We start from the raw sequence: 21,036 nt of genomic DNA on the forward strand, positions 1-21,036 counted from the left end.
CAGTAGTTGTGGCTCGTGGGCTCTAGAGCGCAGGCTCAGTAGTTGTGGCGCATGGGCTTAGTTGCTCCGCGGCATGTGGGATCTTCCTGGACCAGGGTTCGAACCTGTGACCCCTGCATTGGCAGGCGGATTCTTAACCACTGCACCACCAGGGAAACCCAGTATGTAACTTTTTTTTTTTTTTTTTTTTGCCGTACGCGGGCCTCTCACTGTTGTGGCCTCTCCCGTTGTGGAGCACAGGCTCTGGACGTACAGGCTCAGCGGCCATGGCTCACGGGCCCAGACTGGGGCACAAACACGTGTCCTCTGCATTGGCAGGCGGATTCTCAACCACTGCGCCACCAGGGAAGCCCCAGTATGTAACTTTTTGATACTGACTTGTTGCACATAGCATAATGCCTGTGAGAATCATCGAGTTGTTGCATGTATCCATAGTTCATTCCTCTTTATTGCTAAATAGTATTCCATTATTTGAATGTATCACCATTTATTTAGTCAGTCAGTTTTGGGAGGACATGCTTTTGATAATTATGAATAGAGCTGTTATAAACACCTGAATACAAGTTTTTATGTGAATAAAGGTTTTATGTCTCTAGGGTAAATACATAGAAGTGGGATTGCAAGGCCATTTGGTAAGTGTATGTTTAACTTTATAAGAAGCTGTCAAACTAGTGTGGCTGTACCATTATGCATTTCCATTAGAAATTTATGAGTTCCACTTGCTCTGCATCCTTGCCAGCATTTGGTATTGTCTCTATATTGTTAAGAAGTCAGTACTACCCAAAGCTGTTTACAGATTGCAATCCTTATCAAAATCCCAATGACTTTTTTTTGTAGAAATAGAAAAATCCATCCTAAAATTTGTATGGAATCTCAAGGGACCCCAAATAGCCAACGCATTCTTGAAAAAAAAAAAAAAGAAAAATGTTGGAGGACTCACACTTGCTGATTTCAAAATTTATTACTACAGTGCTACAGTAATCAAAACAATGTGGTTCTGGCATAGACAGACGTAAAGACTGATGGACTAATGAGCACAGAAGTAACCCCTTACATATGTGGTCAAATGATTTTTGACAAGGAGGCCAAGACCATCCAAAGGGGGAAAGGACGATCTCTTTAAGAAATAGTGCTGAGAAAACTGGATATCCACATGCAAAAGAATGAAGTTCGACCATTATACAATCATATACACCATAGTCAAACATATACAAAACACCATATACAAAAATTAACTCAAAATGGATCAAAGACTTAAGTGTAAGAGCTATAACTCTTAAGCTCTTAGAAGAAAACAAAGCAGAAAAGCTTCAAGATGTTGGATATGACAGTGATTTCTTGGATATGATACCAAAGGCACAGACACCCAGAGAATAAATAGACAAATTGAACTTCATCAAAATGAAAAACTTTTGCACATTGAAGGATACTATCAAGAGAGTAAGAAGGCAGAACACAAAAGGGGAGAAAATATTTGCCAATCAGGTATCCAGAGATATAGCCAGATATATTTAGACAATTACAGAGAAGCAACTCAACAACAGCAAAAAACAAATAGCCTGGTTAAAGAATGAGCAAAGGACTTAAATAGACATTTCTCCAAAGAAGATAAACAAACGACCAACAAGCACATGAAAGGATGCTCAGCATCATTAATCATTAGGGAAATGCAAATCAAACCCACAATGAGGTATCACTTCACACCCATTAGGATGGCTATTATCAAAAAAGAAAAAAGAAGAGTAAGTGTTGGCAAGGATATATAGAGATTGGAACCTTTTTTGCCATACTGGTGGGAATATAAAATGGTGCAGCCATTGTGGATAACAGTATGTGGTTTCTCAAATAATTAAAAATTACCATATGAACCTGCAATTCCACATTTGAGTAATATAGTTTCTCAAATAATTAAAAACTACTGTATGAACTTGAAATTCTACGTTTGAGTATTGGGTATAAAGAATTGAAAGCAGGATCTTGAAGAAACATTTGTATGCCATGTTCACAGTGGCATTATTCCCAGCTAGACAAGAAGTAGATGCCACCCAAGTGTCTATCAGTGGATGAATGGATAAACAAAATATGGTGTATGTATACAATGAAATATTAGCCTTAAAAAGGGAGGAAATTCTGACACATGCTACATCATGGATGAACCTTGAAGATGTTATGCTCAGTGAAATAAGCCAGTCACAAAAGAACAAATACTGTATGATGCCACTTACATGAGGTACTTAGTCAATTTCATAGAGACAGAAGAAAGTAGAATAGTGGTTGCCAGGTTCTATAGGGATGGAGGTGGGGAGTTAGTGTCAATGGTTATAGAGTTTCAGTATTGCAAGATGGAAAGAGTTCTGTGGATGGATGGTGGTGATGGTTGCAAAACATGAATGTACTTAATGCCACTGAACTTTACACTTAGAAATGGTTAAAATGGTAAGTTTTATGTAATGTATAATTTACCACAATTAAAAAAATCATTTTAAAAAATCAGATGGTTATGCTTATGCAGTTCTGTCTCTGGATTCTGTTCTGTTCCATAGATCTAATGTGTCTATACATTTTCCAGTAGCACACATTCTTGTGGTAATGTAAGTTTTATAGCAGGTCTTAAAGTCATATAATGTGATTTGTCCAGCTTTATTCTTTATCAAAATTGTTTTGGCTATTCCAGTTCCTTTGCCTTTTCAAATTATTTTGGACTCAGTTTATCTATATCTCAAAACTCCTGCTAGGATTTTGATTGAAATTGCATTAAATTTATAGAGGACATCTTTGCTATGTTGACTCTTCCATTCCGTGACCATGGTTTTATTTAGCTCTTCTTTGATTTCTTTCACTGGTCATTTGTACTTTTCAGCATACATATTCTGTATACCTTTTGTTAGATATATATCTAAGTATTTTATTTTATGTTTTTAGAGCTCTTGTAGACTGTTAATTTGGGGAGTAAATTTTGGTTTCAGATTGATCATTGCTAGTATATAGAAATACAGTTGTTTGATTTTTGTGTATTGACTTTGTTCAGTGAAACCTTGCCCAACTCGTTAGCTCTAGGAGTTTTTGTTTGTTTTTTAGATTCTTTGGGATTTTCTACATAGGTAATCATGTTATCTGTGAATAGGGACAGTTTGATTTCTTCCTTTCTAATCTGTCTGGTTCCCCGTTTCTTATTGCAGTGGCTAGATCTTCCATCATGATACTGCATAGGAGTGGTGAGAGTGTAATATCCTTGTCCTGTTCGTGATCTTAGGGGGAAAGTGTTCAGTCTTTTACCATTAAGTGTTTGATAGTGGTAGACTTCCTGTAGTCGTCCTTTATCAGATTGGGGAAATTACCTTTTAATTTGCTGAGGGCTTTTTTTTTTTTTTTAAATCATGAAAAGATGTATTTTGCCAAATGCATCTGCTGAGTTGATTATGTGGTTTTTCTTCTTTAAGCAATTATCATGATAGCTTACATTGATTGATTTCTGAATATTGAACCAGTTTTGCATCCCTGGGATAACCCTACTTGGTCCTGGTGTATTGTCATTTTTATATATTGCTAAACTCCATTTGCTTTTATTTTGTTGAGGATTTTTGCATCAATCTGCGTGAGGAATAATGGTATGCAGTTTCTCTTTTTGTACTGTCTTTTTCTAGTTTTGATATCAGGTTAAATCTGGCCTCATAAAATGAGTTTGGAAGTGTTCCCTCTTCTTCTGTTTCCTGAAAGAGATTGTGTAGAATTGGTGTTACTTTTTAAGTTCTCCAGAGAAATCAGGTAAGCCTGGAGATTTCTTTGAAAAGTTTTAAACTGTGAATTCACTTTCCTTAATTTAGATTATCTGTTTCATTTTGGATAATTTGGTAGTTTGTGGTTTTTAAGGAATCTCACTAATGTTTCAAAATTTATGTGTATAGATCTACCTGTATTATTCCTCAGTTATCTTCTTAACATTTGTAGTGTCAAATTTATTTATTTTGATGACCTAAGTTGTCAAATTTATGTGCATAGAGATGTTCATAGTATTATTTATCTTTCGATGTCTACAGAATCTGTCGTCTAGCTCCTCTTTCATTCCTGATATTATTGTTAATTTATGTCTTCTTTTTTTTTCTTTGCCAGTCTTGCTACAGCTTTATAAATTTCATTGATCTTTTCAAAGAACTCGTTTTTGCTTATATTGATTTTCTGTGTTGTTTTTCTATTTTCACTTCCACTGATTTCTGCTATTATCTTTATTGTTTCTTTTCTTTTGCTTGTTTTGCTCTTTTTCTGGTTTTCTTAAGTAGGAAGCTTAGGTTATTGATTTAAGGCCTTCTTCCCCACCCCAGTATAAGCGTTCAATTCCTATAAATTTTACTCTAATCACTGTTTTAGCTTCTTTTTGTTTTTAAAAATTATTTATTTAATTTTTGGCTGTATCAGGTCTCAGTTGGAGCATGTGGGCTCCTCGTTGTGGTGCATGGGCTTCTCTCTAGTTGTGGCACGCAGGCTCTCTAGTTGTGGCCTGCGTGCTCAGTAGTTGTGGCATGAGGGCTTATTTTTTTTTTTTTTTTTTTTTTGCAGTACGCGGGCCTCTCCCGTTGCGGAGCACAGGCTCCGGACGCGCAGGCTCAGCGGCCATGGCTCACAGGTGCAGCCGCTCCACGGCATGTGGGATCTTCCCAGACCGGGGCACGAACCTGTGTCCCCTGCATCGGCAGGCGGACTCTCAACCACTGCGCCACCAGGGAATCCCCCATATGACGTTTTGATATTATATTTTCATTTTCATTCTTTTTTTTTTTTTTTTGGCTGCACTGCAGCTTGTGGGATATCAGTTCCCCAACAGGGATTGAACCCAGGCCACGGCAGTGAAAGCGCCGAATCCCAACCACTAGACCATGGGGAACTGAACTCCCTCATTTTCATTCTTTTAAAAATGTTTAGACTTCTTCATCGACCTAAAGATTATTTAGAAGTATGTTGTTTAATTTACAAGTATTTAGAGGTTTCCCATTATATTTCTGTTACTGATTTCTACTTAAATCCATTATGGTCAGAGAACATACCTTTTGTTTGTTTATTTGTTTGTTTTATTGAAGTATAGTTGTTTTACAACATTGTGTTAATTTCTGCTGTACACTGAAGTGATTCAGTTATACATATATACATTCTTTTTTTAAATATTCTTCTCCATTATGGTTTATCATAGGATATTGAATATAGTTTCCCATGCTGTACAGTAGGACCTTGTTATTTATCCATTCTGTATACAATAGCTAACATCTGCTGACCCCATCCCTCCCCTAATCCCCTCCCCCTTGGCAACCACAAGTCTGTTTTCTGTGTCCGTGAGTCTGTTTCTGTTTTGTACATAGGTTCATTTGTGTCATATTTTAGATTTCACATATAAGTGATATCATATGGTATTTTGTCTTTCTCTTTCTGACTTACTTCACTTAGTATGATAATCTCTAGTTGCATCCCTGTTGCTGCAAATGACATTATTTTGTTCTTTTTATTTGCTAAGTAGTATTTGATTGTATATATGTACCACATCTTCTTTATCCATTCATCTTTTGCTGGACATTTAGGTTGTTTTCATGTTTTGGCTATTGTGAATAGTGCTGCTGTGAACATAGGGGTGCATGTATCTTTTTGAATAATTTTTGTCTGGATATATGTCCAGGAGTGGGATTGCTGAATCATATGGTAATTATGTTTTTAGTCTTTTGAGGAACCTCCATACTGTTTTCCCTAGTGGCTGCACCAACTTACATTCCCACCAGCAGTGTAGGAGGGTTCCCTTTTCTCCACACCCTCTCCAGCATTTGTTATTTGTAGACTTTTTAATGATGGCCATTATGACCAGTGTGAGGTGGCACCTCATTGTAGTTTTGATTTGCATTTCTCTAATAATTAGTGATGTTGAATATCTTTTTATGTGCTTATTGGCCATCTGTATTTCTTCTTTGGAGAAATGTCTGTTAAGGTCTTCTGCCCATTTTTCGATTGGGTTGTATGAGCTACTTGTATATTTTGGAGATTAAGCCCTTGTCTGTCACATCATTTGCTAATATTTTCTCCTAGTTCATAGGTTGTCTTTTTGTTTTGTTTATGGTTTCCTTTGCTGTGCAAAAGCCTATAAGTTTGATTAGGTCCCGTTTGTTTATTTTCACTTTTATTTCTGTTGCCTTGGGAGACTGACCTAAGAAAACATTGGTATGATTTATTTCAGAGAATGTTTTCCCTATGATCTTTTCTAGGAGTTTTATGGTGTCATGTCTTATATTTGTCTTTAAGCCATTTTGAGTTTATTTTTGTGTGTGGTGTGAGGGTGTGTTCTAACTTCATTGATTTACATGTGGCCATCCAACTTTCCCAATACCACTTGCTGAAGAGACTGTCTTTTTCGCATTGTATATTCTTACATCCTTTGTTGAAGATTAATTGACCCGGAGGTGTATGGGTTTATTTCTGGGCTCTCAGAGAACATACTTTTAACTTCACTTCTTGTATATTAAGGTCTGTCTTATGATCCAGGATATGATATGTCTTGATTAATATTCAGTGTGCACCTGAAATGAATGTGCATTCTACTGTTGATAGGTGGAATATTTTTAAAATGTCATGGGTTGATGGTACTGTTTTTTTTTTTGATGGTACTGTTTTCTATCTACTAGTTCTGTTAACTACTGAAAGTTGAAGTCTTCCACTGTAATTATGGATGCCTATTTCTCCCTTCAGTTCTGTTAATTTTTGCTGAATGTATTTTGAAGTTCTCCTACGTGTATATATATTTAGGATTGCTTTTTGTTTTTCATGAACTGACCCTTTTGTTATGTAATGTCCTCATTTATTCCTGGTGATTTTCTTTGTTATGATCATTGGCTGATCTAAATATAACTATTCCATCTTTCTATGATAACATTTGCATGATATATCTTTTTTCCATCCTTTTACCCTTTTAGAATGGTAAAAGTTTCTTGTAGACATCATAGAATTGGCTTGTGTGTGTTTAAATTCAGTTTATCTTTTCATTGGCATACTTAGGCCATTTATGTTTAATGTAGTTGCTGATATTTTGATTTAGATACTCCAGTTGATTATTTATTTGTTTCCTCTTTTTTCCTTTATTTTTTCTTTCTGCTTTTTTTGGCTTGATTTTTTTTTTAAACTTATCTATTGCTTTTGCCTAATTATTTGTATGTGCTTTTGTAGTTACTTGAAGGATTGCAATATACATACTTTTCTCAGTCTATTTAGAGTCAGTATTTTACCACGTTATTTATTTATTTATTTAGGGAACTTTATTTACTCATGGCTGCGTTGGGTCTTCGTTGTTGCGTGGGCTTTCTTTAGTTGCAGCGAGCAGGGGCTACTCTTCATTGCAGTGCATGGGTTTCTCATTGTGGTGGATTCCCTTATTGTGGAGTGTGGGCTGTAGGCACATGGGCTTCAGTAGTTGTGGCACGAGGGCTCAGTAGTTGTGGCTCTCGGGATTTAGAGCACAGACTCAGTAATTGTGGTGCACAGGCTTAGTTGCTCCACGACATGTGGGATCTTCCCGAACCAGGGCTCAAACCTGTGTCCCCTGCATTGGCAGGCGGATTCTTAACCACTGCGCCACCAGGGAAGCCCTATTTTACCACTTTAAGTGGCATATAGAAACCATACCGCCGTATTGTACCCTTCTCTCTTTTAAGTTATGGTTGACTTATTTATTACATATATGTGACATTGAAGACCCCCAGGCATTGTAGTAATTTTTGCTTTCAGTTGTCAAATATATTTTAAAGAACTGAGGTGAAGAATCATCACTTACATTTACCCAGATATTTACCATTTCTGTTGCTCTTCCCTCATTCTTTTTTTTTTCTAATATTTATTTAGTTATTTATTTTATTTTATTTTTGGCTGTGTTGGGTCTTCGTTTCTGTGCGAGGGCTTTCTCTAGTTGTGGCAAGCGGGGGCCACTCTTCATCGCGGTGCACGGGCCTCTCACTATCGCGGCCTCTCTTGTTGTGGAGCACAGGCTCCCGACGCGCAGGCTCAGTAGTTGTGGCTCACGGGCCTAGTTGCTCTGCGGTATATGGGATCTTCCCAGACCAGGGCTCGAACCCGTGTTCCCTGCATTGGCAGGCAGATTCTCAACCACTGTGCCACCAGGGAAGCCCTCTTCCCTCATTCTTGATACTCTAAGTTTATTTCTGAATAGTTTCCCTTCTCTTTGATGAACTTCCTTTTGTGATTCTTTTTGAGCAGGTTTGCTGGCAGAATTTCCCTTTAGTGTTCCCTCATCTGAGCATGTCTTTATTTCACCTTCATTCCTGATGGATATTTTTGTTGAATATAGAATTTCTTTTTTCAGTATTTTAAAAATGGTTCAATTCCTAACAAACCCCATGGTTTTTAATGATAAATGTGCTTTTATTGTAATTATTACTTGCTTGTACGTAACATATCCTCTGGTTGCTTTCAAGATTTTTCTATGTTAGGTTTCAGCAGCTTATTGTGTCTGGCTGTGAATTTTTAACCTACTATTTTTGTGAAATTTCCCCTGCCCCAAAAGAAAATCTGTACTAATGCAAGTCATTAGTGTCAGTCAGGAGTCTGCAAACTATGGCCTGCCACCTCGGTAGCTCTCAACCTGTTTCCTGATTTTGCAAATAAAATGCTACTGGAACACATATATACCCGTTTATTTACATGTTACTTTTGCACTACAGTGGCAGAGTTGAGTAATTGTGAGAAAGACCATATGTATTGTGAGGCCTTAAATAGTTACTATCTGACCTTTTTATAAGAAGCTTGCTGATCTCTGGTATAGTTGGAGGAAATTTGAGTGTTTCTTCTATTAAAATTTTCTGCTTGAATTTCTTTTTAAACTTTATCCTGTAGGGTTCAAAGTCATTTTACAAGTATCTTCTATAGAAAATTCTAACAAGGTGTAACATGTCGTAGAGGGTAGGTGTAAGAGTTTTTCCCCTGTATTTAAAAGCCAAAAATGACTTTTTAGCCAACTTTTCTTGAAAATTTAAACATTAGTTAAGCATGACTTACCTTTCTTTGAGAAATTTATTTTCAGACATTTTAAACTCATAAGGCAAACAAAATAAATTTCTATTAAATAACTAACTTATGCCAAAATGGGACTTAAGTTTTTTAAAGGTAAACTTGGGAGGTTTAGTTTAAGTACAGGTTATAAGTTTTTTATTTTTTATAAACTTATTTATTTTTGGCTGAATTGGGTTTTCGTTACTGCGTGCAGGCTTTCTCTAGTTTGGGCGAGTAGGGGCTACTCTTTGTTGTGGTGCACGGGCTTCTCATTGTGATGGCTTCTCTTGTTGTGGAGCACGGGCTCTAGGCGTGTGGGCTTCAGTAGTTGTGGCATGTGGGCTCAGTAGTTGTGGCGCATGGGCTTAGTTCCTCCACGGCATGTGGGATCTTCCCGGACCAGGGCTTGAACCCATGTCCCCTGCATTGGCAGGTGGATTCTTAACCACTGCATCACCAGAGAAGTCCTGTAAGTTTTTTGTTAATGTTATTTGCAGCATTAAAATTTATCAACAGTGTTGCATAGTAATACTACTAAAACCATGGAACAAAGCAATATGAATAAATGTATAACTTAAGAGACAATTTCATACAAACCTTTGAAAAGATGTTTTCTTACTGAGTGACACATCCTGGCTTGAACATAGGTTTCTTGGTTTCATCTCTTTTATGAACCTTTATGCACTTAAAATTGTTATTCTTATAACTAAAAATAAATGTCTATTGTTACCTCTCATTGTGAAACCTGTGCTTGTTTTTTTGCTGTACAAATACTCAGTTCTGGGTCAGACTTAAGCACACATGGATTTCATTTTTATCCCAAGTTAGAGAATTTGTGTCTTTGGTCTTATTTCTTGTTAGGTAAGAAAAGACATGCCCAAACGTGTTAGAAGGTGAAAAGTTCCATAAAATATTCTTTGTTCATTGCAGGATATTTTTTCTTCACAGAAATCTAAAACTTGTTTAGGGCCAGATGTAAATTAAATCTTGAGCATACTATCAGCCTACATTAGCAAAGCTCATTTTCTCGAAATAAAGTTCTCAGGCTGAGTAAAAGATTCAGAGAAAGAGTTTGTGTGGTGGGTTGTACAATTCATGTGCACATGGGACCTCAGATTGTGACCTTATTTAGAAATAGGGTCTTTGCTAATGTAATTAGTGAAGATGAGGTCACATGAACTCAAAGAGCCTTTGGGGTAGTATGGCTGATAATAAGTTTACTGTCTTTCTGGTGTGTAGTACAGCAAGTCACTGCTTACAAATGGCCTTCTGTAACTTAGGTCAAAAAATCGGGAATGGACTCATCTGAATAAACACGGTTCTACTACATGCTGCTCTGTGGGCCTGGAAGACCTCTGAAGAAATTGCCAATAAGGCTGCTTGGTCACTGTGCATTACTTTGAGGGCTAATATTGTATAGTATAAGAAGTTCCAAAAAAGTGTTGACTTTTTTTGGTCAAGATCTATTGAGGAATTTCTAGTGACATTATATGGAATTCTAGGGTTGCATGGAAACCCAGTTGAAAAGCTTTGCGTAGATTCTCACATTTTATACCTCTCTGGGAAAGTTTTCACAAAATAATGGTTTTTACAGTTCCTTACCTAATTACCTATCCCTAAAACAATAAAACAGAATTCGTAGTTTTGGTTTTAAAAATTTTATAGTTATGTGTGGGGGGCATGGCACATATGGGAAATCTCTGCCTTCTTAATTTTGCTGTGAACCTAAAACTGCTGTAAAAAAAGGATAGTCTGTTTAAAAAAATTAGTTAATGAGTTTTGAAACTATCTTTACAAGTTCTTACATAATTTTACTCTCAGTTCCTATAATGTGTATGATTTCTTGTGATTTTACCTAGAGATCAAAAGTGCTAGGTAAATATTCCTGTTTTATTGTATTACAGAGATTATTTTCCTATATGCTAACATATATTTCAAACCAAAAGATCTGGGAATGAACTATAGAAATTCCATGAATTTTTCTTGGTTTTATGTAGATAATGAATTAGTTCCTAATCAGTTACGTAATGTCTCCAGGAGCTTGAGAGAGCTGTAATAATCTGGGATTAAGAAAGCCAATCCTAATATTAATTGATTATAACATGTTTTATAGTTGTCCTATAGGTTGATGAGTAGGACCCTGATTTATCTCCTCTTTTCTGCTTTTGTATCACTAGGCAATAATCGTACTACTATCAGGAATGTTCTGTAGCGTCGTGGTGGGGGTTTAGAATAAGGTATACTGGCGGCAGGATTGCTTGCTTCCAGAGAAGTTTCTTCATTAGTGCAATAAAATTTCATAGTTGATCATTCTTTCAAGTCTTTTTTACAGAGACTCTGTATTCATGGGAGAATACTTAACATTAGTCTCCTTATAAATCTCTTATAAATTAAAATGTAGAAATTGATGTTATCTTTTCCAATATTTTTTGGTATTTAAAGCTTCTGTGTTTTACTGTCTTTTGTAATACTTCTTGAAATTCTACTCTAATTCTGAGAAATTTTATTTCTGTTAAAATACTCTTCTGAAATTGATTTAGCGGAAACTTCAGGGGACATTGATTGTCAGTGATAGTTGACTTTTTTCAGTGGTAGTTGAACTAGAGACTTTACTAGTTCTCTTAGCTTAGGTTATAACCATTCTCCATAATTTTATCTCAGATATAAAAGCCCTAAAGAACTTTTGAGGTAGTTACCTAGAAACTGTCCACATTGACTTTATGCTTAATGACTTTTGGAAAAAAGATGTAAAGAAAATATTGAGTATTTATTTTAATTGAAGTATAGTTGATTTACAATGTTGTACAGTATTGAATATTTAAAAAATTTTTCCAAACACTTTATTTTGAAGTAGTGTAGTACAAAGAACTTATCTACAGCTTTTACCCAGTTCCACTAATTTTTTAAAATTTATATATTTTATTTTTTTAAATTTATTTTTGGCCACGTTGGGTCTTTGTTGCTGCGTGCCGGCTTTCTCTAGTTGCGTGAGTGGGGGCTACTCTTCATTGCGGTGCACGGGTTTCTCATTGCGGTGGCTTCTCTTGTTGCGGAGAACAGGCTATAGGCACACGGGCTTCTGTAGTTGTGGCTCGCGGGCTCTAGAGCACAGGCTCAGTAGTTGTGGTGCATGGGCTTAGTTGCTCCGCGGCATGTGGGATCTTCCCCGACCAGGGCTCGAACCCGTGTGCCCTGCATTGGCAGGCAGATTCTTAACCACTGTGACACCAGGGAAACCCCCAGTTTCACTAATTTTAATTTTAAATATTTTACCACATTTTCTTATCATCCCCTCACACATACATACATATTACTTTTGCTCTCTTGTGAATAGGTTGCGTATATCATGTTCCTTTACCCTTTACTATTTCCATGTGTATTTCTAAGAATAATGATATTCTCTTATAACAGCAATATAGTTTTCAAGTTCTGATAATTTCATATTGTTACTTTAAGCTACAGTACATATTCCAATTTATCAGTTCTAATGTCCTTTAGAGCATTTTTTTTCAGTCAAAGATTATTATATTTAGTTGCCATGTAAACATTTATTTTAAATGAACTATTGGCCTTAAAATCTTAAGTGTTGAATTTTTGTTCTTTTAACAGCTAAACCAGGTGGACAGGTGAAATGTCAGTATATTTCTGCTGTGGATAAAGTTATTTTTGTGGATGATTATGCAGTAGGGTGTAGAAAGGACCTTAATGGAATCTTGTTGTTAGACACTGCTCTGCAAACTCCAGTTTCAAAGCAGGATGATGTGGTTCAGCTTGAATTACCTGTCACAGAGGTAAGTTGAAATAAGTATCAATATGCTTTTCTACTTAATGTAGTTTCAGACTTACTAGCTGTTAAATGAAATTAGGTTGTCCTTTGAGAATATTATATATGTATCCCTATAAAAACAAAGAAGTATGAACTGTACAGGTTATACCACTGTAACAGAGGCCCCAAAATACAGTGGCTTAAACAGGATAGTTTCTTTCCAGTAACAGTACTGGGCTAAGTTATAGGGACAGCTTTGTTTACCTCAACACTTGGCTTCCATTTCCTGAGTCCAAGACAGCTGCTTCAAGTCTCATTACTTCTGTCTTAAGGAAAAGGTGGGCAAAAGGCCAGGGGAGCACACTAGTATTACCCACCCTCTTTCTCTCCTTTTCCTTTCACCTACTTCCCTCATCCTCTCCTTCCTTCTCTTCCCCTCCATCATTTTTCTTGTTCTCTTTTACAAACTCTTTCATATATGCCCTTTTCATATTTACTCCATTGGCTAGAATTCAGTCACATGGCCACATTAAGCTGAGGTGGTTCTTTTTTCTTTAATATTAAAAAAAGAAGGAATAAATAGTAATGGACAACCAGTAATCTTTGCTATGTATCATGTTTCTTAACAATTCCAGTTTAAAATTTTAGCTATATGTATTTTTCTGTGTTACATATTCATTACTTAATTTGTAAGTCTACCCTAACTTAAATCCTTTTGTGTGAGTTGATGTTCATATCATGTAATTTGAAAGTACATTTTTCCGATTTATCAGATTTTAAATCATCTCAGAATATAAAAGATTATAATGCTATACACGCTAATAAAGTGAGATATTATTTGTCTTCATCCCAAGTTGTTGATTATTAATTGTTTTGCATTTGGCAGACTGATATGATTAATTCATAAAAATCAATATAGCATATTTCCCATTTTTAGGACATGAAAAGTGTTAATGTGTGAATTTTAAGTGCAGTTTAAATGTTTTATTCCCTCTTTGGAAGGCTTTTTGTAAAAAAAAAAGTACCAATGTATATCTACTTAGATTTCATATTTACTGTCATATCACAGTCATCTAGTATATGTTAATATTGAAAGCATGTTGCTAAAGGTTTGAGTTCTGAAAACAGAGTAGCCATCTTTTTGTCATCAGAATATCTGGATCTGGGGGCATGTCTAAAATCTTTGGACAGAGAATTAATTAGTTCTACTTGTACTGAACATTTTTTCCTCTCCTACTTTAAGGAACTTAGACCATGTGATATTTTAATAAAGGATATACATCGTAGCCTACAATGAAGGATGGTATCAAACTGTTGGGTTTTAAAAGGAACTACAGAATTACAATAAAATAGTTGAATATGTATATGAAATGGACCGTCAAGTCAATATTTTTCCTACTACTCTGACCTAAATGCTAGATATTTAGCCAGCTTCTGCCACCTCCTCCACCTTGCCAGCTCATAATATCTGTAGCTGGTTTTCTTTCTTTCTACATAAATAATTACAGCTCTCTTGTTCACGTAATATTGTTTGTAGTCCTTCCACCATCCCAGGCATCCTTTCCTGCATCACACTAGTTTGTTACTGTCTTGCCTAAAGAATGGAGTCCTGGGTTTGGTTGGATTAGTGTGGATGTGTTCTTTTCCATATATTGCCCAAATATTTCTGTTAACGTAGTTCATATTGAATATGTGGGTAACAATGCAAAGGGTGTTTTTTTTATTACCTGCTGACTTAGTGAGTGATCCCTCTTATGGTTTTGCATAGTTTGAGTATTTAAAGCTCATTGGAGCACTTTACATTTATGTCTTTACATTTTTATCTCTTTTACTTTTGTTCATGGTTTCAGCTTAGCCAGTTTTTTCTATCTTGCTTTGGCTTATAAAAGCTTCTATGTACTAAAACTTTACTATGTGGTACTACACTGAATACGTTGCTTTATCTCATTTAATTTTGTAACAGCCCTTCAAGTCATTATTTGATTTAACTAAGTTTGTTTAAAAAACGTAAAAGTAGGAAGCTTTAGTATAGTACCTATCAGAATTAAAATATTTGTATAAGAATCTGAATTTAACATTTTTGGTTGTGGTTAATTTTTTGTGATCATCTCTTTTATTTAGGCACAACAGCTCTTATCTGCATGTTTAGAAAAGGTAGATATTTCTAGTACGGAGGGTTATGATTTGTTCATCACACAGCTCAAAGATGGTTTGAAAAATACATCTCATGAGACTGCAGCAAACCACAAAGTTGCTAAGGTAAGAAGTTAAAAAAAAAATTACTTTGTTTGGGGTTGTAATAGAAAGAACACCTCTATACTTTTGCCTTTCTCTGTCCTCCCCACACTGATGACTAAGGATGTCTGTGGGAGATGGTGCTTTGAATTAAATCCTTGGATATATTTCATTAATTTTTCTGTGTTTTTCTTTTAACATCTTTCCTAAGTTGTAAATATAGTACATATACAATTTTTATATTGAAGGTATAAAAGGTAGAAGGTAAAAGCTATTTTCCTAAAAATAACTTTTGCATCTATAAATATCTTTTTTTCTCGAGTACAGTTGAAATTATACTAAAATATTGTGACGTACTGTCTTCGTCTGTTTGGGCTGCTATAACGGAATACCACCGATTGAGTGATATTTCTTGTGGTGAAGTCCTTCTTCCTGGGTCATAGCTGGTACCTTCTCACTGTGTCCTTACATGGTGGAAAAGGGAAGGGATCTCTCTGGAACCTCTTTTATAAAGAGGACTCCACCCTCATGACTTAAGTACCTCCCAAAGGCCCTACTTACTAATAACCCTCCCCTTTGGGGGTTAGAATTTCAACAGGTGAATTTTGGGGGGACACAAACATTCAAATTATAGCATATACCATGCTTTTTTTAATTGAAGGATGTATCTTGAGTATCTTTTTGTATCAGTCCTCATAGATCATCTGTATTCTTCCTAATATTTACATTGAAGTTTATTTTTATAGATTTACCATTATTTTATGAACCCTTATTCCATTGATGGGACATTTTTATTTAGTAAAAGAGAAATCATACTGTGTATTTCAACAGAGAGAATTTATTGTAAGGAATTGACGTAATATGTGTATGAGAACTGAAAAAGCGAAAAGGAAACCCTGAGGTAATACACAGATGGTAACTATGGGAATCAGCACTCACCTCAGTCTGAAGGAACAAGAGGTTAGGATTTTTAGAACCTAGATACTTAAAAACTTAGAGAATAGGCCCCATGGGTCTGGGACTCAGACTTCTGAGGAGGAGATGTTATCCAGTAGGTACCTCAGGAGCTTGGAGATTGGAACTTGATGAACTGAGCCTCAGGTTTCTGAAGAGAGATGCTACTAGGCTAATGTTAGTGTCTCTGAGGGAGCTCTGTGAAACTGGTCCTGGGAATGCTAAGAAAACAAAACAAAAAACCTCTAAAGACCAGAAGAATCAACTGCTGCCACCAGGTCCTTCGCTAAAGCAATATTGATGGTAATGACGAGTAATAGCAAGGAGCAAGTCTTTCTCCCCTCATCGTGCTTTCCAGTTTCCATCCTGTGTTCCTTTTGTCAGAACTTAACAGCCAGGAAACTGGTTGGCAAAGAAGAAATAATAGTTTACAGAATCCCAGCCCAAACATGATGGAGAAGAAAGAAAAGGGTAGGTTTGGACCCGAGAGACAGTAGTTTAATAACTGGCACATGCCACTCCTTTGGCCACTCTGCATCTCCATACATACCATCTATATGTGTTTGAACTTTCATACAACAAAAATATTATGCTTTTACTTAACAAGACGTACTGTTCCTTTTTACAAATGAAGATATTCTCTCCCCGTCCCCAGAACAGACACAAAGTTCCAGCAGATATTTTATCCATCCCTAGGTGATACTAACTACTCCTAAAATTTATAGTTTCAAGCGTTTAGGTAACAGAACCGTGCTACCTAAAGACTAAATTAACTACAACAAAAATTCTTAGGTAAAATAATGTATCTCTCTGTGTCTGTATCTATCTAAATATATATCCATCTATCATTTATGTATAAGGGAAGAAAATATATATAGTTGCTGTATCCCTCAGTTCTATAATGGTCTGTAGTATCAAGAGGATATATTTGATATTTACAGCCTCTTTCTTCTCCTACCTATTCCGTATTCCCTTTGTCCTCAGCCAGCACCTCAACTGGTCAGGTGTCTTTACATGGTCAGGTGACTCAAGGCTTCACTCTTGCAGGATCCAAATCTTCTGTGGTACTGTGTTAAGTTGTAATTGTCCTTTGCTATTAGATGTGGAAGAGCTTAGAGGCACCCTAGAGAATCTCTTGGATTGTAATTAAGTTCTCCTTGCTCCTGTTATTTAGCATCAATCCAATTTCCCTGTGTTTGTCAGTTTTCATCATACCAACCAGTAGAATAACCACCTTCTTTGCCTGATGATTCAGTGACAAGAGGAACCCAAAATTGCTGGGTAGCAGTATCAATACCTAATTCAATGGAACCATTGTACCCTTGGTGGAACATTCCTTCCTTGACACAAGACCTCTAGAGCCTAAAGCTTAAAAAAAAAAAGTCTGTGAATGGATTATTACGTATAATAGCAACCCTGCTAGGAGAAGCTGTGTCATGTGTTTTTTGCCGATTGAAAGCATACACATAATCCTGTAAGGTAGAACTCCAGACTTTCAGATGTCTCTCTCAGTTAGTACTGAAGATGAGTCTTTGGTAAGGCATCACACCTTTCTGTCAGGTCAGCTCCTTCTGTATGATACCCTGGTAAGACCAGTCAATCTCATGGGCAAGAGCCCGTTGCTGCCTTTTTTTTTTCCTTTGAAGTGCTTTCTTGGTCAGAAGCAAAAAGCAAAGTTGTATGGAATACTTTGTTGGTACATAAGCCATTCTATTAGTCCCCAGTAGTGGTATAATATTATGGCAGAGCCTTGTGGACAGAACATATAAATGCACATCCAGAATACGTGTCTATTACAGTGAAGACAAATTGCTACCCAGTCTGTGACTGAAGGAATCCAATATAATCAACCTGCAATCAGATAGTTGGCTGTTTCTTCTGGAAAATGGTGTCCTATTGGTGCCTCAGCTTTGGTATTTGCCATTGGCAGGTTAACCTGCCGTTAGCCTGCTCAGTCCTGGTGAGAGGAAGTTAATGTTGGGTCTGTACATACCCTCTGTCTCTGTTGCCATGGCATTTTGCATACAGGTCCATTGAGCAAGCACTGGAGTGGCTATGGCCAGAGGGTGAGTGACATTCGTATAGTGTGTATGATTTGCCCATTTCCTCTAGAGTGGATGCCTTTTGATGAGCATTCACGTATTTCACAAATATTTTCACACTCTGTTTATTTTGAGAGGTCCTTCCAAAGACTTTAACCGTTGACTTCCTTGTTAACAGTCTTCCAATCCTGATCCTTCGGAATTCCTGAACATTTAGCCAAAACATTACCTACTGTTCATTAATCATTGAGGACCTTTACTTCTGGCCAACTCTCAGTCCAGACAAAGAGAACAGCCAAATGAACTGGTTGAAGTTCTGACCACTGAGAAGATTTCACCTTCACCACTGTCCTGATTGGGACTGTGATGCTGCAGCCATCCACTTAGGGATGGTACCAACATAATGTGCAGAACCATCTGTATGTCACAGCTAAAGGTTTTCTTCCTCAATTATCTCATCATAAGGAGTTCCCTCTGAAGCCATCAATGTGGAATGAGAAAGGAGTCATAAAGAGTAGATATTGTGGAAATGTGAGCTACTCGATTATTCAACTGGTCCAAAATTGAATTGCCTTTTGGATTTCTCAAGACTGATTTCTTATAAACCATTTAATGAAGGCTAGCCCTCATACCCAGTATTATGGTTTGGTGTGTCAGATAGCACCTAGTTTGTGGTGAACAACTCTGATTGCATAGACATTTGTCTCATGGGTAGGTATTTCTGTCAGGGACTACTAAGAAGCCAGGAGCTGTTTCTCAAAAGGAGAAGAGTTATTTACAGGAGCGGGCATGGCTTTGCCCTAGCGTTCTGCTACGTGATTGTCCCAGAGACTCCTGATAGGATCTTTACTTGCAGCAGACACTTCTAGTGTCATTGAATATGCTCACAAGTTACAAGTGGTAGAGCATCTTGCAATTCAGCCTGGACATGCTACAGAGCTTCTTGTGCCTTATGTATTATTTGATAATTGAGGTAGAGCAGCATACTCAAATATGCTGAATGCAGGGGTCCAAAATCCACTTAGGCCCACCGAGCATTGTGCCTCTTTTCATTGTTTGCCTTTACAAGTTACAGTAACTTATCTTTCACCTTGGAGGAAATATCCTGACATGCCCAGACTACTGGACCTTTAGAAACTTCAAAGAGATTTTAAGACCCTGAGTTTTTCTGGGGATTATTGATTCTGTGGCTTGCATGTGTCTTACTAAGGCATTTAAGTTCCTTGCTACTTCTCCCTCATCTGGACCAGTTAGTGTGATGTTACTAATGTAGTAGACCAAGGTGGTGATCTGCAGGATGTTAGGCTGATCAGGATGTCTACAGACTAGATTATGGTAAAGAGCATGAGTCCTAGGGTAAGACTGTGCAGATTTATTGTTTCTGCCAGATAGAAGCAGTCTACTTTTGGATGGCCCTAAAAATTAGTATAGACAAAAAAGTATTTGACAGAATTGTAGCTGCCTACAAAATATCAAGGGATTTGTTGATTTGCTTCAGTAAAAATATCTCATCTGGAACAGTAGCTACAGTTGAAGTCATCACCTGATTTTACAATCCACAGTCATTCTTCAAGACCCATTTACGTTTGCATGGGCCAAATAGGTTAGTTAAATGGAGATGAGATAATTTGATTACCCCTGTATCTTTCAGGTCTAGTATAGTGACATTAATCTCAGAAATTTCCTTAGGATGTGGCATTGCTTTTGTTTAGTAGCTTTGTAGAAAAAAATGAAAGTTCTAGGGGCTTCCACCTGGCCTTTCTTACTTTAGTAGTACTCCAAGAGGATCAGAGAAACAGTGTAGGAATTTTTCTAGTTGCCTATTCTATTTCTCTTCCAGTTGTACATTTGGGAAGTAGAGAAATAGCTACAAGATAGGTCTGGGGATCCACAGAGCTCATTGAGACAGCTTTGGGCCAAAATTCCATCAGTCACTTCACCATCATGTCCCCACTTTCACTAGTGGACCACAGTGATGTTTTAGGTCAGTTCAGTGTTACTATCTTGTGATGCCTGAAAGATCAAAATATTTTCTATTCCCTAGTTCACGGTGACTACAGTGAATGTCCACAGGTGCCTTTGGGGAAGGCTTGGAGTATGATTTACAGTGTAGAGTTGGGGCATTGTTGTAGGATCCTTTCTCAAGGGGATTTGGCCTCCCTTTCAACCAAGAGGCTCTGGATCTGTGAGCAGGTTAGGTCTAGAAACAAAGTAAGAGCTTCTCTCTCTCTGTTTCTTAGGTAATGGAAGTCATGTTTCTGGCCACAAGTTTTTCCAGTAATATAGATAAGTAGTGATTTAGTAGGCTGCCTAGAGTGTATTAGACAGAATGGGAACCATTCATAGGCAAGCAGGAACAGGATATAAAGATGAAATTACTTTATAGACTTATTTCTCTTGGAGATTAATACTTAGCATTTTTTTCAGTCTAACTTCTTAAGTAATTATTTTAATATTAAATAATTGTAGTTAACATTTATTGAAGGCTTACTCTGTTAGACACTGTACCAATCCTCACTTGAATTCTTGTAAAAACATTATGTGAATAGGTATTTGTTTTTTCCCATTTCACAGAAGCAGGAAATTGAAGTTAATTTGACTAGGGTCTCATGGTTGATGGAGAAGCTGGGCTTAGAATCCAAGTCTGTGTGACAATAAGGTCTATGCTTTAGATACTTTGCTGAATTATGGTGACAACAAAAAATACAACATCTGAAGTAAATCTTCGTATAACCCAGTAGCGATGAATTGTACAGCTATATATTTATGAGTGGAGATATTTAAGTGCCTAGTTTATGCTTAACATTGTATATGTGCTGGAGGAATGTGAAAAATGACAGATGATTTTATTTATTTAAAATTTTAATTTATTTATTTTTACATCTTTATTGGAGTATAATTGCTTTACAATGTTGTGTTAGTTTCTGCTGTACAACAAAGTGAATCAGCTGTATGTATACACATATCCCCATATCCCCTCCCTCTTGAGTTCCCTCCCACCCTCCCTATCCC

General features: G+C 36.7%; 1 protein-coding gene across 1 annotated transcript in view; it reads left to right on the plus strand.

Moving 5' to 3' along the window:
- The window catches only part of BIRC6 (baculoviral IAP repeat containing 6), a gene marked incomplete at its 5' end in the record, with an annotated part of 236,934 nt that overhangs the window by 15,269 nt on the left and 200,629 nt on the right, over positions 1-21,036 (plus strand). Inside the window, 2 exon segments of the mRNA XM_082852055.1 lie at positions 12,637-12,818; positions 14,915-15,052. Coding sequence (XP_082708181.1) covers positions 12,637-12,818; positions 14,915-15,052 — 320 coding nt within the window.

The sequence above is a fragment of the Leucopleurus acutus genome (genome assembly GCF_964270905.1).
Source record: "Leucopleurus acutus genome assembly, chromosome: 12".
Taxonomy (NCBI): domain Eukaryota; kingdom Metazoa; phylum Chordata; class Mammalia; order Artiodactyla; family Delphinidae; genus Leucopleurus; species Leucopleurus acutus.